General features: G+C 35.8%; 1 protein-coding gene across 3 annotated transcripts in view; it reads right to left on the reverse strand.

The window, feature by feature from the left end:
- Positions 1-964: 964 nt before the first annotated feature.
- The window catches only part of mroh1 (maestro heat-like repeat family member 1), a 152,450-nt gene continuing 133,942 nt past the window's right edge, over positions 965-19,472 (reverse strand). For 2 of the 3 annotated variants that reach the window (XM_051936040.1, XM_028818100.2), the window contains 3 exons: positions 15,059-15,208; positions 13,513-13,647; positions 11,695-11,856 (listed from right to left, as the gene is read on the reverse strand). In XM_051936040.1, the coding sequence (XP_051792000.1) occupies positions 11,710-11,856; positions 13,513-13,647; positions 15,059-15,208 (432 nt within the window). In that variant the 3' untranslated portion in view covers positions 11,695-11,709. Of the gene's footprint in view, positions 3,058-4,543; positions 4,609-11,694; positions 11,857-13,512; positions 13,648-15,058; positions 15,209-19,472 lie in introns of those variants that run through there. The other variant, XM_051936041.1, reaches the window with a different exon arrangement.

Below are 19,472 nucleotides of genomic sequence, written 5' to 3' on the forward strand. Positions count from 1 at the left end.
AAAATGCATTAGAGGACTCAAAGACAAATCACAATGTATGAGGCATCTGAAGATCAAATTTGTTGACAAATTTGAAAGGTAAAACAGTAATATAATCTAAATGCCCATTTTCTTTATTTCTGCATAAATATGACATAAAACATCATCAGACTTTTATGCAAGTCCTAAAATAAAAACCCAACTAAATGAATTACACAAAAATATTATACATGTACATTTGATGAAAATGACTCAATGTACCGTATTTGTGTGTGAAAAAGCGATGTGAACGTCTCTGATTATCCGTTCATTTGAAAGGAAAATTGGTCAGGTGTTTCAATAAATGGGCTGACAATCAGATGTGAAAATATGAATCCATGTCCTGCTTAAAGATCATCAATTTGTGTGTTTCACTATCAAAGTCTGGTCCTCACCGCACAGGTTTCCAGAAGTGTGTCAACATGAATCAAAGGAAATTTTGAGGACCACAGGGAAAAAGTTGTCCCTGCATTGTTGCCATGAGTGTTTACATAGATAGAAACTGATACAGACTGTAAATTATGAAGAAGTGCTCGTTAAGCAGATATAAATAAAACTGAAATACAAATTTTTGTTTATATAGATGCGTTTTGCAAAAGAAAATAAAGGAACAAATTACAGATAAATCTGATAATAAGCTTCATGTTGTAGTACATGTTGGAAATAAAACACCATGCAACTGTTTCTTTACTTTTCTTGTACTACATTTACTATTACCACAAAGAACCAAGCCATTACAATGGAACTGGCCTTTTGAAATACCTATAAACAAGAGATTTATTCACAAAACAGTTATATTTTTGTTGCAGCAGATTGTTACAGGATGTGTAGTTTTCAGGCATAAACTGTTGTACACACTTGTGAAAACCACTGCACAGAACATTTTTTATACAATTGTAGAACATATCATTTTCCTGAAGGCATAGATCAAAGGGAAGACCAAAACCACTGGACAACCAGCACATTTTAATATAACACAGTTTGGTAAGCCAGAGTGTGACAGGACAAGAGAACAGTTCTCATACTTAGAAATGCAGAAATAAAAATACAATCCTGGAATGCTGTCAAAAAAGTATGTTTGTGTAAATACATGTAACATATTGCAGACCAATATTACATTCATTTTATGATGCATGTATATTAATATTCAGTGCAAAACGTAATATGTGGATAGTTTGACAAGTTCTGAAGAGAGAATGAAGGTTTTCCCACTTAATGTTTTCTGTGCTAACCTTTATTATTAAAGTGGGGAATCAAATTATCAGCTGTATAATAAACTTTTGTGGGTTCTTACAATATCCTGTCTCAATGAGGATAAATAATGAACTTCTTCAATCATTGGATGTCAACCATTGGCTTCAGGTATACATGGTGAGGCCACTTTTATAAAATGGACAAAACGCAGAAAGAATTAATTATTTGAATACAAAACAATGCTTACTGGAAACAGACACCATTAGCTGAGATGTATCTTTAATGAAATATTTCACTGATGTAATTGAAAAAAAAATTAATGATATACTGGTATGACCTGCCCCACAAAATGTAAAAATGGCCTACATTATTTCTTTGCCAGTGAAGCAGAAATGTTGCTTTGATTAACAATGGAATTGGTCCAACATCATGGATATAGTTTCTACATTAAGTCAGCCTTGTAGATTAGCTGCACAGTAAACTAAATGATTAAAAAATGATATTCTACTTTCTAGATACTGTACTTGTGGCATTTATACACTAAGTAGCATTCCCTTTTAGTGGTAACCAACACCAGAAAATATGTAGATCTTAAAATTTCTTAATATCATATATACAATATAAATCTACAATAACTCTTCACTAATAGAATAAACTGTTCCAAGTAATCGAATATACTGAAAAAATGTAGTTAAATACTTTACTTGGCAAAATTGTAGGTACAGTTCTTTCACAATGTGCCGGTTAATGGACCAACTAAGCAAAAATGTAACAGTGAAAATACATGGAAAAGGTTGGTTTGGTGGAGACTTACTTGATATGCTACTGTTCTAGTTTTACAGTAGTTGTCCTGACTTAAAAGCAAGCTCTTGTTAATGTCCAAGAATAATAAAAGCTTGCAAAACTGCAATACAACCACTGCACAACTACAAGGATATTTTAATTGAGCTGGGACAGAATTCCTGTTAATAGACATAAACTCTGATATGTTAGAAAGCAATTTCTCTTTGGCAGTTGCTACCGGCAGCATGTACAGTACATACTACTTAAAAATGCATATGACACCTTTACCTTACATTCCCTGCTTTCTTTAAAAGGAAGCCTAGACTGTTTAACTGAAGTCCATACATTTACTTTACATAAATAAGGGCCAACCCAATACCTTGCATGAAACCCTCTGAAGACAAACCAGGAACTTGATACTTTCATTTAGGCTAAACACTGACTGAGGTATTTTAAATATGTTTATGATTTATTTTGTATCATTCTGAATGCTTTTACTCAAAACAGATTCTGCTTACTGGTATATTTTTGTAATGTAGTCTCTAAATATTTATTGAAATATTTTCTTATTGCTGCTTCTATGGTTGCATTCTACAACAGTATCATCTTGATTTTGAAAAGATATGAAATTTATGTACAGCATGAATTACAGAAAGTCCACAGCAAGCTGAACATTTGAGAGAACCATACATACATATCATGTGACATATGTACAAAAATAATATTTCTTCTAAGCAAAGGTAAACACATAGTATTTTTAAAATATAAACATTATGGTTACCTTCTCACAGTATTTTCAGACTGCTAGTGTATTATGAAGTTTTACTGAAAATATAGTCTTTGGTCACAATGTAAATGATTATTCAAATGAAAGATAGTTTAAAACATTATAAAAAGATGTAATCATTCTCCACATGTGTGTAAGGAATGCATGATCAAAGACATGTCTGACTGCATGTAAATTTCGCTGCCTAAAATCCTAAAACTGATTAAATCGCCCCATTGCTTCTGCTGCCTTTGCTCGGACCAGTGGCTCAGGATCCTGCAGTAGCAGCACAAGACCTATAAAAAATAATAAAAAAAAAAAAAAACAGAATGAACAAGTATAAAATGAATGGACTAAAACAACATTATATTTCACCTGATTTGATAGACATAGCTCACACATTTACTAATAAACTACCCAATATGATTATGATATAACATTAAAAAGTGAATTATTACTATATCTATGTTTATAGATGTTATTATGTTTATGCTGTCACTGTCCTGCTCCACTGACAGACTGAGGAGATCGTTCCTCTCCCACACTATGCGACTCTTCAATTCCACCCAGGGGGGGTAAACGTTTACATTATACAAAGTTATTGACTGTCCGTATACCTGCATTGTTATCACTCTTTAATATTTTCTTTATCAGTATGCTGCTGCTGGAGTATGTGAATTTCCCCTTGGGATTAATAAAGTATGTATGTATGTATGTATGTATGTATGTATGTATGTATGTATGTATGTATGTATGTATGTATGTATGTATGTAGGTATGTATGTATGTATCTATCTATCTATCTATCTATCTATCTATCTATCTATCTATCTATCTATCTATCTATCTATCTTGCTTCCTTTACTAGGAAACCAAGTTCCATTTCTCCAAGGAGATCCAAAATGTTCCAAGGTGGGCATAACAGCTTATGACAAATGTGCCCCACACTCTACCTATCAACGATTCATATAAGATATCGATATAACCTCGGATTATTCCTTTCAAACTCATCTCAGGACTGCAGGATTGTCATTCTATATGAAAGAGGAGTTAAGCACTACAACTGAGAAAGATTGTTTTGTTTCAGTACTGCATTATTCTACCAGTCATGATGAACAACGTGTAAGTATGAAGAATTACTTTAGTGTAAACTGATACATAAACTAAAAGCACTTGCCCTGGCACTCTTCTCTCATTTTACCACAATACAATTTTCAGTCTTACACTTGTGAACAAGACCAAAGATAAATGAGCTTTCCCCTTAAGCCTAGCACTTTACTCTCACTACCAGGAGAGAATCCACTACTTTACTTAATGGGATCTGTTAGTTGGAGGTATCATTGACTCATTTGACATAAAAACAAGGACACAAATACCAAGTAGCAGTGGCATGAATGTCTTTCCTGTTATGTCAGATAATAATGAGGCTGAAGTAGATTCTAGAAGTCTTGAGAATTTCACAGAACCATATCCGAGAAACAAAAATCTTCAAGACTCTCACAACAGAGAAGAGCCTCACATGAATGATTTACCACAAAGGGTTTCAATCAAATGTACAAAACCAGTAACAGGAGAAAAAAAAATAAGAATGTTCAAGTTTGCTAATGAACCTTTTAGGTTAATAATAATTTTCATAAAGTACATGCCACATGATGAACTTGAAAGCTGCTTCTGATATATTTGGGAAAGGCTCACTTAGGAACACAACACATTTAATAACAGTCATAACAATAAATGTTAGAGGTGAGGGCAACAATTGCTTCTGTCCTTCTCAGGTCATACCTTTGGTTATATTGCCCATGTTCATGTGAGAAAAATATTCTTCTGGAAGGTTGCCAAGCAAAAAATCCTTAAGTAAATGAAATAAAAAGCAACATTCAGTTCAATAGTGAAACAACGAATCATGTTTCTGTTTAGTTCAAATAGAAATAGAAGGAACAATTGATTTTAACTATTAAAATATTATTAAAACATAATGCAGTGGATATGCAATCGATTTACTGATATATATTGTTATGTACTTGAGAGTGCATGGTAGACTGCTGTACTCTATTACACAAGCTGTGTTTGTCCTTGTATTGTTGTTTGCATCTTACCCTAGATTGAAAAGGAGGAATAAATTGTCATACATGCAATATAGTTTTTGATTGAGAAAATAGACACATGCTGTGAAAATTAGAAAGGTAAGGTTGTAAGCCAAATATGCCTTAGATACTTTAGTAAAAGCACAAAGCATCATCCTTCACCTATGAGACTGTGCACTATATCTGGAATTTAAGAAAGAACTAGAGTATCCACAGAACACCCGCCCACAGGCACAGCTGTACAAATACATATATGCAATAATGTCTGCAATATTTTGATTGAAATTTGAAATCTCCAAAGACCTACACTAGTAGGAAAAAAACAAACAGACATGACAGTGTGAAATGGCAGGGCCATTTTAAACCAGTAGAAGGTGTCAGGACTTTTGCTATTGCAGTTTAAGATGCAACAGGATAGGTGATGCAGCAGTATGTATTAGTATCTATCAGGTGAGAGAGAAAGAGATTGGAGAGAATGGGCAAGAGGTTCCAGCATCCCAGTCAATAGCATGCTTAGCAGGGACCACTTTGGACATTTAGGGATATGGGGAGGGAGGACTGAGAGGTAGTACATGGTCCACAAGTTAGACTGTTTGGACTCTTGATTCTTTAAGAAAATATGCAGCTGAGAAGCTGCTTAAAGCCAGTGTTACATAACGTGATGTCTAATTGTTAGATACGTCAGACTTGCCAACTGAATTTGCTAATCTTGTACTTGGACTATGTCAATCTAAACAACCAAAAATCTCTCGACTTGTGAACTTTACTAACTGTGTCCCAGCCTTCTAGTACAGTCATGCTCGCCCCTTTTTATGATAGCCATTAGCGTGCTTCCAGATGGTGCCTGTGTGAAGGGTTAAGGAGTATGGAGAATATCTGCCCTTTTTTCCCACTTTGATGTGGTATGTAAAACATGAGCCATCTGACACAGATGTGTATCTCTATTGTTTCAAAATTCCAAAACACTTGTGTTCCTTATCACTCATCACTGCATTATATGCATTGAACTTCCAGATGAGCATTCATTGTGACAGAGCGATATTAAATGTTTTGTTCCAGATTTTCCATCCTTATCCTGGATTTAAATAAAGTGTGAGATTTCAAGCAATGAGGAGTTTTGTGCCACAAAAAACCTTTTACTACAGCAAAATCTTTCTTTACCTCTCAACTACAAAGCATTTTATAATGGTGCATTTTATGCAAGGTGCCATATGAGACAAGCATGGTATTCATATATATCATTTGCCAAATAGTGTGTATGAAACTGTCAAAGATTTGGATTTAAGCAGAAATTTACTCTGTTAAACAAATCCTTTGACTCCTTTAAAACATGAGGAGATCAACATGAAATGACACCTAGATAGTAGGGGGAAGGAAGGGTCCTAAATTGAACCTCCCATACAGTCACAGACCTGTTCCTGTATATCCAGTGAAAATTTGTACAACTCCAATTGCTTCCTTGCCCTTAAGGCATGGTTTAAAAGCAGCTTCTAAAGAAAAAAGAAATCTGCTTTTAACTTTAATTTACTCCTAAAACACTCATCATCACCATTTTATTATGAAATAAAGAAATATGAGTAATTTATTTGAATATTATCTTACCTTTTCTTTAATTAGTATAATGTAATTTATTGATGATCTACTGTGTTTGTTTTTTGGGGTTGAGTACTAATGTGAATTGGAAAACTCAATAACAGACTAATAATTTTTTTTTTTTCTTGGAGTGCAGTCAACCAAAAATGTCTGAGTCTTTACTGGTGGAAACCTCACATTGTGAAGTATTTACTATAAGTCAACATAGGTGTTCTCCAACTACTCTACATTAACCAGTAAACTGTCATATTTACACTAGAGTGATCCCAAGCCAGACACAAAGTTTGTCTGAGTGTGAAGTGTTTCCATGTGCCATTGTTTTAATAAAATGTTGTCCTAGCTTGCACAACTTCAAGAAAGTTTTTTATTTTTGTAGGCAGTTCATCTGCATGCATGTAAACAGACACACTTGTCTTGGAATTATATTTTTTTCTCATGTGTTTACCCTCTTGTGTGTAAAACAGCACCAGTGTAATAATAATAGTAAGGCTACAGTGATCCACTGGCACATACAATAAACCACCTTTCTTTCAAGCAGACAGCACTGTACGGAATAATGGTATTCCAGTAGCAGAAAGAGATGTCTCAAATAGGAGAAGGATAACCCAACAGCACCATTACAGTGAGAAAGAAACCCACAATAACATTTGGAAACTTCTCTACATACAATAATGTTCCCTCAAACAAACAGGTGACAGCAAGGAGCTCCACACAGGATAGGCAGACAAATAGGGTAATTATAAAATTGTATAAGAGGATACTTAGATAAGGGAGATAAGTGAAACACTTCAGATAAAGCCACTAAATGTCCACCTGTGTATGCACTGAGAAAGACAAATGTTTTTAACATTAGAATTACCAGAGTCTATGAAAAAACTCGTAGATCCGGCCCACCTTAAAACCGTTCTCACCTCTCCGCCAGCGTCTTTTGTCTTCTAAATGTGCTGATTAAGATGAGCAGCAAGCAGCCGGCTATTCCATCCCCCACCGCCTCAGAACGTTCACTAAGTTTTCCCAGCTCATGCCTTGTTTGATTATCTGGGAGTGACTGAAGTGCTGGAGTTTTAGAGTGGAAATAATAGATCGCTATTTGGAACACACACATTTCATGTGTGTTCCGTTTCTACAGTAATCTGTGTAAACACATTTTTTAAAAAAAATGTTTTTCATATTTTAGCAGTAAATGACATAATGTAGGCATAAACTATATAATGTATGAAGCCTGAAGTCCATTGATCAAGTAAACACTTTCACAAAAGGTTCAAGGAAGAGACAACAGCTTCAGTGGCATAGCGGTAAGATTTGCTGACTTGTAATCAAGAGTCCCCGGTTTGATCCTGACTGCCTCCTACATTTGCCGTTTTCAGTAGTGAGCTGCTCTTTTTGTTAATATTATACAGTACACACATACATTTGGTTTGCGTCTGTAACACACGCTGTGCATTTATAGGACTTTTAAAAGTTAACTTTTTTTAAGTTTTATTCTCTCTAAATCACGATCGCGATACATACTACCGCCCCCCCCCAAGGGATCCGACGCTGTTATTTTTCATTTGAAACAGAATAACTGAAGATGTGAGTGGTGTTTTGAGACAATGGAACTGGACATTCTCTCATCTGGAGGGATTAAAGTTCACACGCAAATGCTGGCGAATCTGCCTTTTTCGTATCTCACCGTCACTTGATTTTTTTTTTTATTCAGTTTTATTGAGTGTTCCTGCTCATGCTGAATTAGTGTGCAATTTATGGTGTATGATGTCAAAAAAAAAAAACAAAAAAAAACAAAAAAAACAGACGTAGGTATATATGATATTTGGAATTATTCGTTTAATGACCTGTATAGTACATTTCAGAAAACCTTGTGGCACGGATGCAATATTATTCATATTCATTCGCATAACATCTTGTGGTTTGTAATCAGTGACTGCATGTTTTTTACCCCCGATCTTGCCAGTCCCCACATGTTGCTGTATGCGGTTTCTTTTGTACTCCAGGACACGGAGAGGAAAGAATAGTACAGAGCAGTAACTTCAGCGCTATATGCAATCATCAGATTCAAATGTTAACTGTTCACACACACGCAAGGATTGTCTTTCCTACATTTACAACATGCGTACGTGTTACAATGTACACGCTTCTCTCTATGCTGTGGTTCCTATTACACACCTGAAAGAATGAGACAATATATGTGAAAACATCATCGCACTAATGCAATATTATTTGAAAACTAACAGCGTCAGATCGGGTGTGGATTTATGCTGGCGCTATTACTGAAAGAAAAAAAAGATCAACATGTGCGTTGATCCTATAGCACTGAATAAGCTCACGCGCTCTAACATCACCCCAAACCCCCAACTCGATCTGACTTTAAGTAACAGCGCAAGTACAGATGCAAACCAAGTGTCATCAAGAGTCCTTGGTTTGAACCCCACTCACTCCTATATTTGCTGTTTTCAGTAGTAAGCTGCTCTTTTTGTTAATATTATTCAGTACACACATACACTTGGTTTGCGTCTGTACTTGCACTGTTACTTAAGAGTCAGATTAGGAAATGTAATGTTAGAGCGCATGAGCTTATTCAGTGCAGCAGGATCAACACACATGTTGATCTTTTTTTTTCTTTCAGTATATGTGCCTTCCCTGTTTATTTATATATCTAGTGACTTTTCTGCCTGTCTGTCTCTCTATTATGCAGTGTTCTGTCTGTCTGTGTGTTATGGATCTTAAAAATAACAGTTACAGTATAAGGACACTTGTTCATGTTAATTGCAGTCTCAATTGTTAAAAAATATTTTAAAAGGAGCATCCCACATAAAAATATAACGATCTCATTAACTGACAGTGCATACCAATTCATAAATTTTATGTCCGTTTGCGGTTAAAAAGAAGAAAAAAAAAAAAAGAACACTTTCTCCTCAATGGGGAATCGAACTCAGGTCTCTGAGGGACAGTAAGCCTGCTGCGCTCTGAGACAGCAAATCTTACCACTACGCCACGGAAGCTGTTGTATTGTTCTTGAACCTTTTGTGAAAGTGTTTATTTCATGCTTCACACACTCTATAGTTTATGCCTACATTTTGTAACATTTATTAGTAAAATATGAAAAAGTTTCTGTTTTAACAATGTGTTTACACCGATTACTGTAGAAAAGGAACACACATGAAATGCGTGTGTTCCAAATAACGATCTATTATTTCCACTCTAAAACTCCACTTCACTCCCAGATAATCAATCAAGGTATGAACTGGGAGATGCTCGTGCACGTTCTAAGTCAGTGGGGGGATGGAATAGCCAGCTGCTTGCAGCTTGTTTTTATTGTAACATTTAGAGGACAAAGGACACTGGCGGAGAGGTGCGAATGGTTTTAAGGTGGGATGAGTTTTTTCGTAGACTCTGGTAATTCTAGTGTTAAAGAGAGCTGAATGTAAACCATGGGTTTAATTCTAAGAAAGTTGGTGGGAAGTGGATAAAAGACAAGCTTCAGGTGTCCTTTGATATTTTAAGGGGCTCTTTGTGTGATTACAAGAAAGCTGTGAAATCTGCCAAGATAAAGTTTTTTCAGGTATTATTTCAAATAATTGTCATAGGCCTAGAGTGTTATTTAACACTATAAACACTATTCTTTACCTGTCTGTTCCTACATGGCCTGAAATGACACCAACAGTCTGCAAAGATTTTCTCCAATTTTTTATTAAAAAAACTGCTAAAATTAGATCCCACATTACACACTCTGTTGATGACTTGTCTGTCTCTCCTACATGTATAGCTGTTTTTCATCAGTTTGAGCCTGTATCTCTCCATTTTTTGGCAAAAGTAATTAGTCACCTTAAACCCACAACTTGTCCGCTAAATATTGTTCCCACTCATCTTCTTAAAGGTGTTTTTGAAGTGGTTGGGCATAGAATTTTAGACATTATAAAGAGTTATCCTGAGAATGGTTCAGTCCCAGCCTTTTTCAAACATGCTGTGTGGTGCAGCCTTTGATACACTTGACCATTACATCCTTAACGCAGGTCTTAGTCAGTCTGTGGGTATTCACGGCAGTGCTTTGGAATGGTTCAGATCATACCTCACAGGCAGAAGCTTTTAGATCAGCATGGGCAATCTCTCCTCATCCTCAGCCCCTTTCAACTGTGTTGTCCCTCAAGGATGGGGGGACTACTCTTTTACACTGCACATGATGCCCTTAGGATGTATTTTTTAAAAAGCAGAGTATTTCTTTCTATTGCTACACAGATGATACACAGATATATCTTCTACAGAAACAGATCAAAACAAATTCTCTTAAACCTTTATTGGAATGTCCAAAAGAAGTTAAAATATAGATGTCACTATATTTTCTTAGTTTAAATGATAAAAAAGAACAGAGATTGTGTGTTTTAGACCTTCTGATCTTACTTGTGGTCCTGGAATGAATACTGGCCCTTTGATAACCTACTGTAAAACTTTCACAAAAAAATCTGTGTGATTTTTCATAATGCGCTCAAATTTGATAAACAAATTAACCTCATTGTTAAGGCTTGTTTCTTTCAGCTCAGGTATTGGTTAAAGTCAAGACATTTCCTTCTGTACATGATTTTGAAATGCTAATTCATGCGCTTGTCTCTTCTCAGCTTGACTATTGCAACTCATTACATTGGAATTAATCAGTCATCCCTTGCTCGTCTTCAGCTAGTCCAGAATACTGCTGCCAGGGTTCTAACTGGTACTTGAACACAGAATTACATCACATCAATCTTAGCTTATTGACACTAGCTTCCTGTTCAATACAGGACTGAGTTTAAAATGTAACTGTTTATTTTTAAGTCCCTGAATGGTTTGGCCTTCTTTTATCTTACTGACCTCTTACTGTCCTTCACAATCACTGAGGTCCCCTGACCTGAAGTTACTGACAGTGGCGAATTCTAGAGGGTACCATGCTTTTGCAGTAGCAGCTCCAAGGTTTTGGAATAGACTACTATGTTTATATTAGGTCAGCAACAACTTTGGTCACTTTTAAATACACCTGAAAGTTTATCTTAATGCCTTAGGCTTTTTAAACTTGTATGCAAGTATTTATTTTGTGTATTTATTTACTATATGTATTTGTGTATTTATGGAAGCTGTACAGCAGTTTGGTTGGCTTCTGTTGTTTTAAATTTGCTCTATAAATAAAATTGACTTGACTGAACCAAAAATAGAAAACAAAGTCCAAATAAGTGAAGCAATTACATTTGGAAAGAAAAAAAAATCGGGACTTTGTGCTCATTTCATTTGAAACCATTCAAAATCTTAAGTAAAACATAATATCAGGTATTTAATTTTAATAATCATACCTATAAACATTGCTGCACTGGCTCTAACTTCAGGCCAATTACTTTTGAAAAATTGTATAACAGTAATGTGATAAAAGTTTAGCATGGCAGGAAAGTCTTGAATCTGCAAATTAAAAACAAAAATGCCTGGATTAGGTCAACATAAAAAGAAAATAAGATTAAACCTAGTAAATAAACAACTTAATTAACACATATGAAAGTATCCATTGCAAATCAAAATGACAGCAGCATAAATCCTACAATTTTCAGTACACATTTAATTAAATTTAGATCTGCAGTAGGACAAAGCATATCATGGTAGCATTAGGTGCATGTCAGGAAACAACCTTGAACACAGTCTTTCACAGAGCAGATGCACATTCAGTCACACTGGGCCAATTTGGAGACATCACTCTACTTAAACTGGGTAACTTCAGGATCTAGGAGGACAGTTACAGTATAAGGTGAGCATTCAAACATCACAAACACACTAATCCTGGATTCTCGTAGAGGTTTGTCTTTCAGATATTAACAATTCACATCTTCTTAGAGAATTAGACATTCTGTGAGTATTACTTAATGAGGAGTTTAGAACACCCATATTTTAAAGAAAACCAGAATATACCAGATCATTAAAAAAACCTTGACCATTGTTTTCTAAAAATCAGCCAGAAAACACTGTAGTAATGCACATTTTCAGGGTAGTAAAATCAAAGGTTATGTGACAAAAAGGGTAGTTTGGGAGCAGCCACGCAATTAATGCTAATTCTGATACATTACCAACTTTAGTTAAGATTTATAGAAATATTAAATTTATAGGTTATAATCTCTACAGTTTATTTTGATGGACAGTCCAATAGGGCACCCTGTCTAAAACGTCTTACAATAGTAAGTAAATCATTTTAAGATATTTTGAAATGCTTGTATAAAAATACTAAACTGTATGTCAGACATCTCAAATATGACTCAGTTTGAGAATATCTTAAATTCATTTTAAGATGTCATAAGCTAATTTCAGGTTATGGGTAAATATATCTTATCCATTTCCTGGTCTGTCATATGCATTTTCAGATCTTCTAAAATAATTTCCGGTCTATTTTGTGGTATCTAAAAATGCATCTGGGATAAGCTCTGGTCCCCCATAACCCTCATCTGGATTAAGTAGATTTAACTTCCTTTTTAAAATATACAGATAGTTAGGGACTTTTTCAGGAGCTCATTGTGAGATATCTCAAATAAGCAACAGATTATTTTAATGTCTTTAAATGGATTAGAAACTCCTTAAAATGCATTGCAAGACACATATAAATATTAATCAGGTTTGCCACATTATTTTAATTAACATGGAAATGTAAATGGAAAAATGATGATCTCCCAAATTTCAAAAATGTTGAAAGTTCTACAGAAAATATGCTGTTTTTCCCTGCATAGAATAATTTAGATATTCTTCAAAACTTACATTATGATATTCAAATTTAAAATCATTCAAATGGAGCTTTTCTGAAATTAATAAAACAATATTTATTGTTCTATTAAACATGGAAGTAACAAAGTTTCACTATATATTATATACTTCAGAGTTATTTAATGTACTATTTTTATAATTATTTAAGTTAAAATGCACCAAATGGCAAAATTAGTAAGGACTCAAGATACAAGAAATAAATATGTGGCAAGGATAACTTAACAGAAAAAGTTTATTTTAAGATAAAAACAAATTGCAGCACTTCTAGAGTGAAGTTAAGACATTCACCACACCTGTTATTTGGATGTTACTTACAATATACTTGGTTAAATCATTTATAAATTCCCCATAGTGGAGTCCTTTATCTTCATGTAGATGATTTTGAAACATTGTTGTGATCTGGTCAGAGCCCACAACTGGAGCGCACACTCGCATTGCAAACTTGCAAGCCTGAACACACAAAGAAAAAAGTGTCATGCAGTTGTACAATATGAAGGTTGATGTTTAAAAACACACAAAAAAAAACTCAAAGAGCAGGGACTAAAGATGACTCCTACCTACCAATATGTGGGGGCTAAAAGTACTAGCACACGGAAAATGTGTTTATTGTCAGAAAAATTTCTTTCCCCAAGTTCTTATGTGCTTCTCATGGCTGCTAAAACCTGATTCTATAAAACTTTATATTTCTTTTTCTACCCAAGGTATATGGCAGGAGGCTAATGGTCACTTGTAATATAAAACCTTCAGAGATAGCAGGAATTAATCTTAAATGAATGAAATAATACTTGAATTTACCTTCCTGCAAACTGCTGGTGGCATATAAAAAAGAAGAAAATAAATGCAAAAAAAAACTGCCAAGGTGTTTGGTGGAATGATTTTTACTATATGGCCCAAGAAAACCTCTCTTGTGCTCTTGCTGTCTTTATTTCACTATAGTGCTTGTTTGTTGAGCAAGAAAGAGGAAGACACACTCACACTCCTTATATACTTTCATACTCTCAGACTCACCACAGTCTAGAATGGTATGAAAAATAGTAACATGTGTGATTCCCATACTCTTTCTCTGTGTTTCCCAGTGCAACAACAATAAGGTCCATTACATCTATGGCAAAGTGAAAAAAGCATGACATTCAACTACCATGCTATAGTTCTGTCGCATCCACTAAATGCCTCATCTCATCTGTATGTTATTTGTATGAACCTGTGCTTTATTCTAATTCTGGCTATTCTGGACTAGTAAAAATTAATATTTTTGCCTGAGCTGTAGCCTTCTGTGTAAAACCTGAATTGCCTGCAAATTTACATTTCTGTATAAAGCGTAGTTTGCATTTTTTTTTCTACTGCCCTTTGAAAAACAGCCTTCAAATGAGATTTTATTTCCTTACATTACTGCAGTTCATTCTTTAGTGGACCACAGTTTTCAGAAGCATCTTTTATTTAACAAACCATTTATTCAATCAGATATGATAAATCAGACAGCATAGAAAAATAATTATGCTTAAAGACAATTATAGAAAAACATAAAGCAGAGCAAAGGGTGGAGTGGTGGTTCTGAGGCTAAGGATCTGCGCTGGTATCCTGAAGGTTGCCGGTTCGAATCCCCGTCACTGCCAAAAGATATCCTACTCTGCTGGGCCCTTGAGCAAGACCCTTAACCTGTAATTGCTCCAGGGGCGCTGTACAATGGCTGACCCTGCGCTCTGACCCCAAGGGGTATGCGAAAACTAACAAATTTCTAATACGAGAAATCGTATAAGACGAAATAAAGAACAAAAAAAAAAAAAAAAAAAGAAAAAGAAACATCAGAATTATTATCAAAAACAGTAAATTAAACTGCTTCACTTTTTAAAAAATATTTTACCTTGACAACATCGGTGCTTGGATCATTAAGGTGCAGCAAGAGACTGACCAAGACATTGTGAAGTTGGTCTTTAAAAACAGGCTCTCCTGCGCCAAATCTAGAGAGATTTCCCAGCAAGGTGATAGCTGCAGAACGGATATCATCATTTTCCTAGAATAAAAAATAAGACATTAAAAGAAATGAATCTCTTTGTAGCTGTTGTCAGAAACCTTAGCCACTTTTCTTTGACTCTTACTACAGCTTCATTTTATTTTTAATAAACCCACTTTTTTTTTTTAAATTTGTAACAACAGACTATAGCTCCAAGTGAAAAGATAAAAAAAAAATCACTGACATGACAAGTTTATTATTTTAGGTCTAGGACTCATACCAGTAAGATAGCCTTGTCTTAACCTCTTCTTCTTTCTAGATCAAAATGTAGCTTACTTAGCTGACGTGTAACATTTTAAATTTCACATCCCAAAAATGTACTGAAAGACTTAAAAGATCAATTTTAACTTAGCAGTGTCCTAAAACTATTAAGATATATATAAGTCAATAAGATGTATACATAAAATCCTGACAAGCTGTGTGTTTGCTGGTTTAGATTCTACTTTCAAAGTGAACTTGGAGATAATGATAAACACGGCATAAAAATGACTAAACATAGCTATAACAAACAGAATGTATATTTTAGTTTAACTTCTGGAATTGACTACATTTTAGACAGAACTTCATTTGTCCCAGGGGGACGTCTGGCTTCACAAAAGCTCATTAGATAGAAAGAGAGAGAGAGAGATTGACAGACAGACAACAGCTAGACAGATAGGTATCTGAAAATGTGAGGTGCTATATGATAGATACACACACACACGCACACACTCTGGTCTAAACACAAGCCAGAATGATTAAAAAGGAAGAAAATTAAAACAAAACAAAACCCTCTGACTTGGCAGTCACAGTCACGTTACGCAGGCATATTGCCGTTGCTGTGAAGGAGCCCCAGTTGCTTTTCGTCACACACTTCAGCTGAATAATTTGTTGGTTGAATGTGCTCAGTATTAGCATGTCAGAGAGAGGATACGGGAGAGCATCCCATAATTATGCCTGTTTTTTTAATTAAGTTTGTTGATTCAGTGGATCTCTAATGAAGTAATATTATTGCCCCAGCAAACCAAAGCATAGAAAAATCACACTGGTCATCACAGAGTTGTAGAATATATGAAGGAAGCTGCTACCCAAATTAAAGATATTGATGTGGACCCCCAAGTACTTGTAGCAATGCACCACCTCTACATCCATTCCCTGAATAGTGAGTGGATATAGAAGCTCTTTGGTATTTGGAAAGTCAATAACCTGTTCCTTCATTTTGCTGCTGTTAAGCTGTACACAGTTCTTTCTGTACCAAAGTTCTTCACCCGATTCCTTTACTCTGTCTCATCCCCTTTAACGATCGATCGATCGATCGATAGATAGATAGATAGAGAGATAGATAGATAGATAGATAGATAGATAGATAGATAGATAGATAGATAGATAGATAGATAGATAGATAGATAGATAGATAGATACTTTATTAATCCCAATGGGAAATTCATATTCTTCAGCAGCAGCATACTGATACAATAAATAATATTAAATTAAAGAATGATAATAATGCAGGTGAAACTTATACACCCCAAAAGTGCAGAATAGTATGAGAATTTTTGCAAATGACATGACCTGGTGATGATATATTTAAAGTCTAAGGTATACAGAGTAAAAAGTGAAAAGAGGACATCTGTATCAGAGACACAGTCCTTGAGTCTCACAAACTGCGGTCTGCCTGCCAGATAGATAGTCCATTATCCAGGACACCACAGGCTCATCCACCTGCACGTCTCTAAGCTTACCCCTTAACACGGATGGCTGGATGGTACGGAGGGCATGGGAGACATCAAAACATAATCCTAACAGTGCTGCCAGCTTTGTCCAGGAGATTTTGTGCTTGTATTTATTTTAGATGCATTATTATAAAAATGTAATACTATCATTTCTTGTGAATTATATTTCAGTATGGTACTGTTGTAGCCAGCAAAGCATCAGAATACAACTTATGTGCTTGAATTTTTTTTCTGTAGACACGGTTGATAAGTGACATCATAATTATTTCACTGAGAATGTGTTTATAGTATGATCAAGATGGAACAAAAGTAAACAGTAAAAGAAATGTTGTTTTGCATCTTGCTAAGGATAAACAACTATTTGCAAATGCTTATTGTTTAAAATCTTGAGTGATCTTAATTGAAAGATATTAAAATGTATTTATAATTAATTTAAGTTGATATTTCTTTTGGGCGGCACGGTGGCGCAGTGGGTAGCGCTGCTGCCTCGCAGTTGGGTGATCTGGGGACCTGGGTTCGCTTCCCGGGTCCTCCCTGCGTGGAGTTTGCATGTTCTCCCCGTGTCTGCGTGGGTTTCCTCCGGGCGCTCCGGTTTCCAAAGACATGCAGGTTAGGTGGATTGGCGATTCTAAATTGGCCCTAGTGTGTGCTTGGTGTGTGGGTGTGTTTGTGTGTGTCCTGCGGTGGGTTGGCACCCTGCCCAGGATTGTTTCCTGCCTTGTGCCCTGTGTTGGCTGGGATTGGCTCCAGCAGACCCCCGTGACCCTGTGTTCGGATTCAGCGGGTTGGAAAATGGATGGATGGATGGATGATATTTCTTTTACATGTGGACAAGTAAAGCCTCTAAACATTAAATGTTCATAAAGGGCTCCAAAGAAAACAGCCAAACGTTGAGGGAGCAGCTTAGTGGACAATTAAAAAAAAAAACAACTTTTTAAATACTTCTACATACAGTCATACACAGTCTGGGAACCCCTCTTAATTCTTTGGATTTTTGTTTATCACTGGCTGAGCTTTCAAAGTAGCAACTTCCTTTTAATATCTGACATGCCTTATGGAACCAGTAGTATTTCAGCAGTGACATTAAGTTTATTGGATGAACAGAAAATATGCAATATTCATCATAACAAAATTAGACACGTGCATAATTTTGGGCACCACAACAGAGATATTACATCAATCCTTAGTTGAGCCTCCTTTTGCAAATATAACAGCCTCTAGACGCCTCCTATAGACTTTGAAGAGTGTCTGGATTTTGGATGGAGGTATTTTTGACCATTCTTCCATACAAAAACAAATTTGATGGATGCCGAGCACGGACAGCCTAGTTCAAATCATTCCATAGATTTTCGATGATATTCAAGTCAGGGAACTGTGACGGCCATTCCAGAACATTGTACTGCATGAATGCCTTTGTAGATTTTGAATTGTGTTTTGGGTCATTGTCTTGTTGGAATATCCAACCCCTGCATAACTTCAACTTTGTGACTGATGCTTGAACATTATCCTGAAGAATTTGTTGATATTGGGTTGAATCCCTGAACTAGCCACACAGCCCCACAGCATGATGGAACCTCTGCCAAATTTGACAGTAGGTAGCAGGTGTTTTTCTTGGAATGCGGTGTTCTTCTTCTGCCATGCAAAGCGCTTTTTGTTATGACCAAATAACTCAATTTTTGTCTCATCAGTCCAAAGCACTTTGTTCCAAAATGAATTTGGATCGTCTAAATGAGCATTTGCATACAATAAGCAACTCTGTTTGTGGTGTTAGTGCAGAAAGGGCTTCTTTCTCATCACCCTGCCATATAGATGTTCTTTGTGCAAACTGCGCTGAATTGTAGAACGATGTACAGATACACCATCTGCAGCAAGATGTTCTTGCAGGTCTTTGGAGGTGATCTGTCGGTTGCCTGTAACTATTCTCACAATCCTGCGTATACAGTAATCCATCCTCCATCGTGGGGGTTGCGTTCCAGAGCCACCCGCGAAATAAGAAAATCCGCGATGTAGAAACCATATGTTTATATGGTTATTTTTATATTGTCATGCTTGGGTCACAGATTTGCGCAGAAACACAGGAGGTTGTAGAGAGACAGGAACGTTATTCAAACACTGCAAACAAACATTTGTCTCTTTTTCAAAAGTTTAAACTGTGCTCCATGACAAGACAGAGATGACAGTTCCGTCTCACAATTAAAAGAATGCAAACATATCTTCCTCTTCAAAGGAGTGCGTGTCAGGAGCAGAGCATGTCAGAGAGATAGAGAAAAGCAAACAAATCAATAGGGCTGTTTGGCTTTTAAGTATGCGAAGCACCGCGGCACAAAGCTGTTGAAGGCGGCAGCTCATACCCCCTCTGTCAGGAGCAGAGAAAGAGAGAGAGAGATAGAGAGAGACAGAGTTTGTTTTTCAATCAAAAATCAATACGTGCCCTTCGAGCTTTTAAGTATGTGAAGCACTGTGCAGCATGTCGCTTCAGGAAGCAGCTGCACAGAAGGTAGCAACGTGAAGATAATCTTTCAGCATTTTTAGATGAGCGTCCGTATCGTCTA

This window comes from Erpetoichthys calabaricus, chromosome 13, assembly GCF_900747795.2.
Source record: "Erpetoichthys calabaricus chromosome 13, fErpCal1.3, whole genome shotgun sequence".
NCBI classification, from domain to species: domain Eukaryota; kingdom Metazoa; phylum Chordata; class Cladistia; order Polypteriformes; family Polypteridae; genus Erpetoichthys; species Erpetoichthys calabaricus.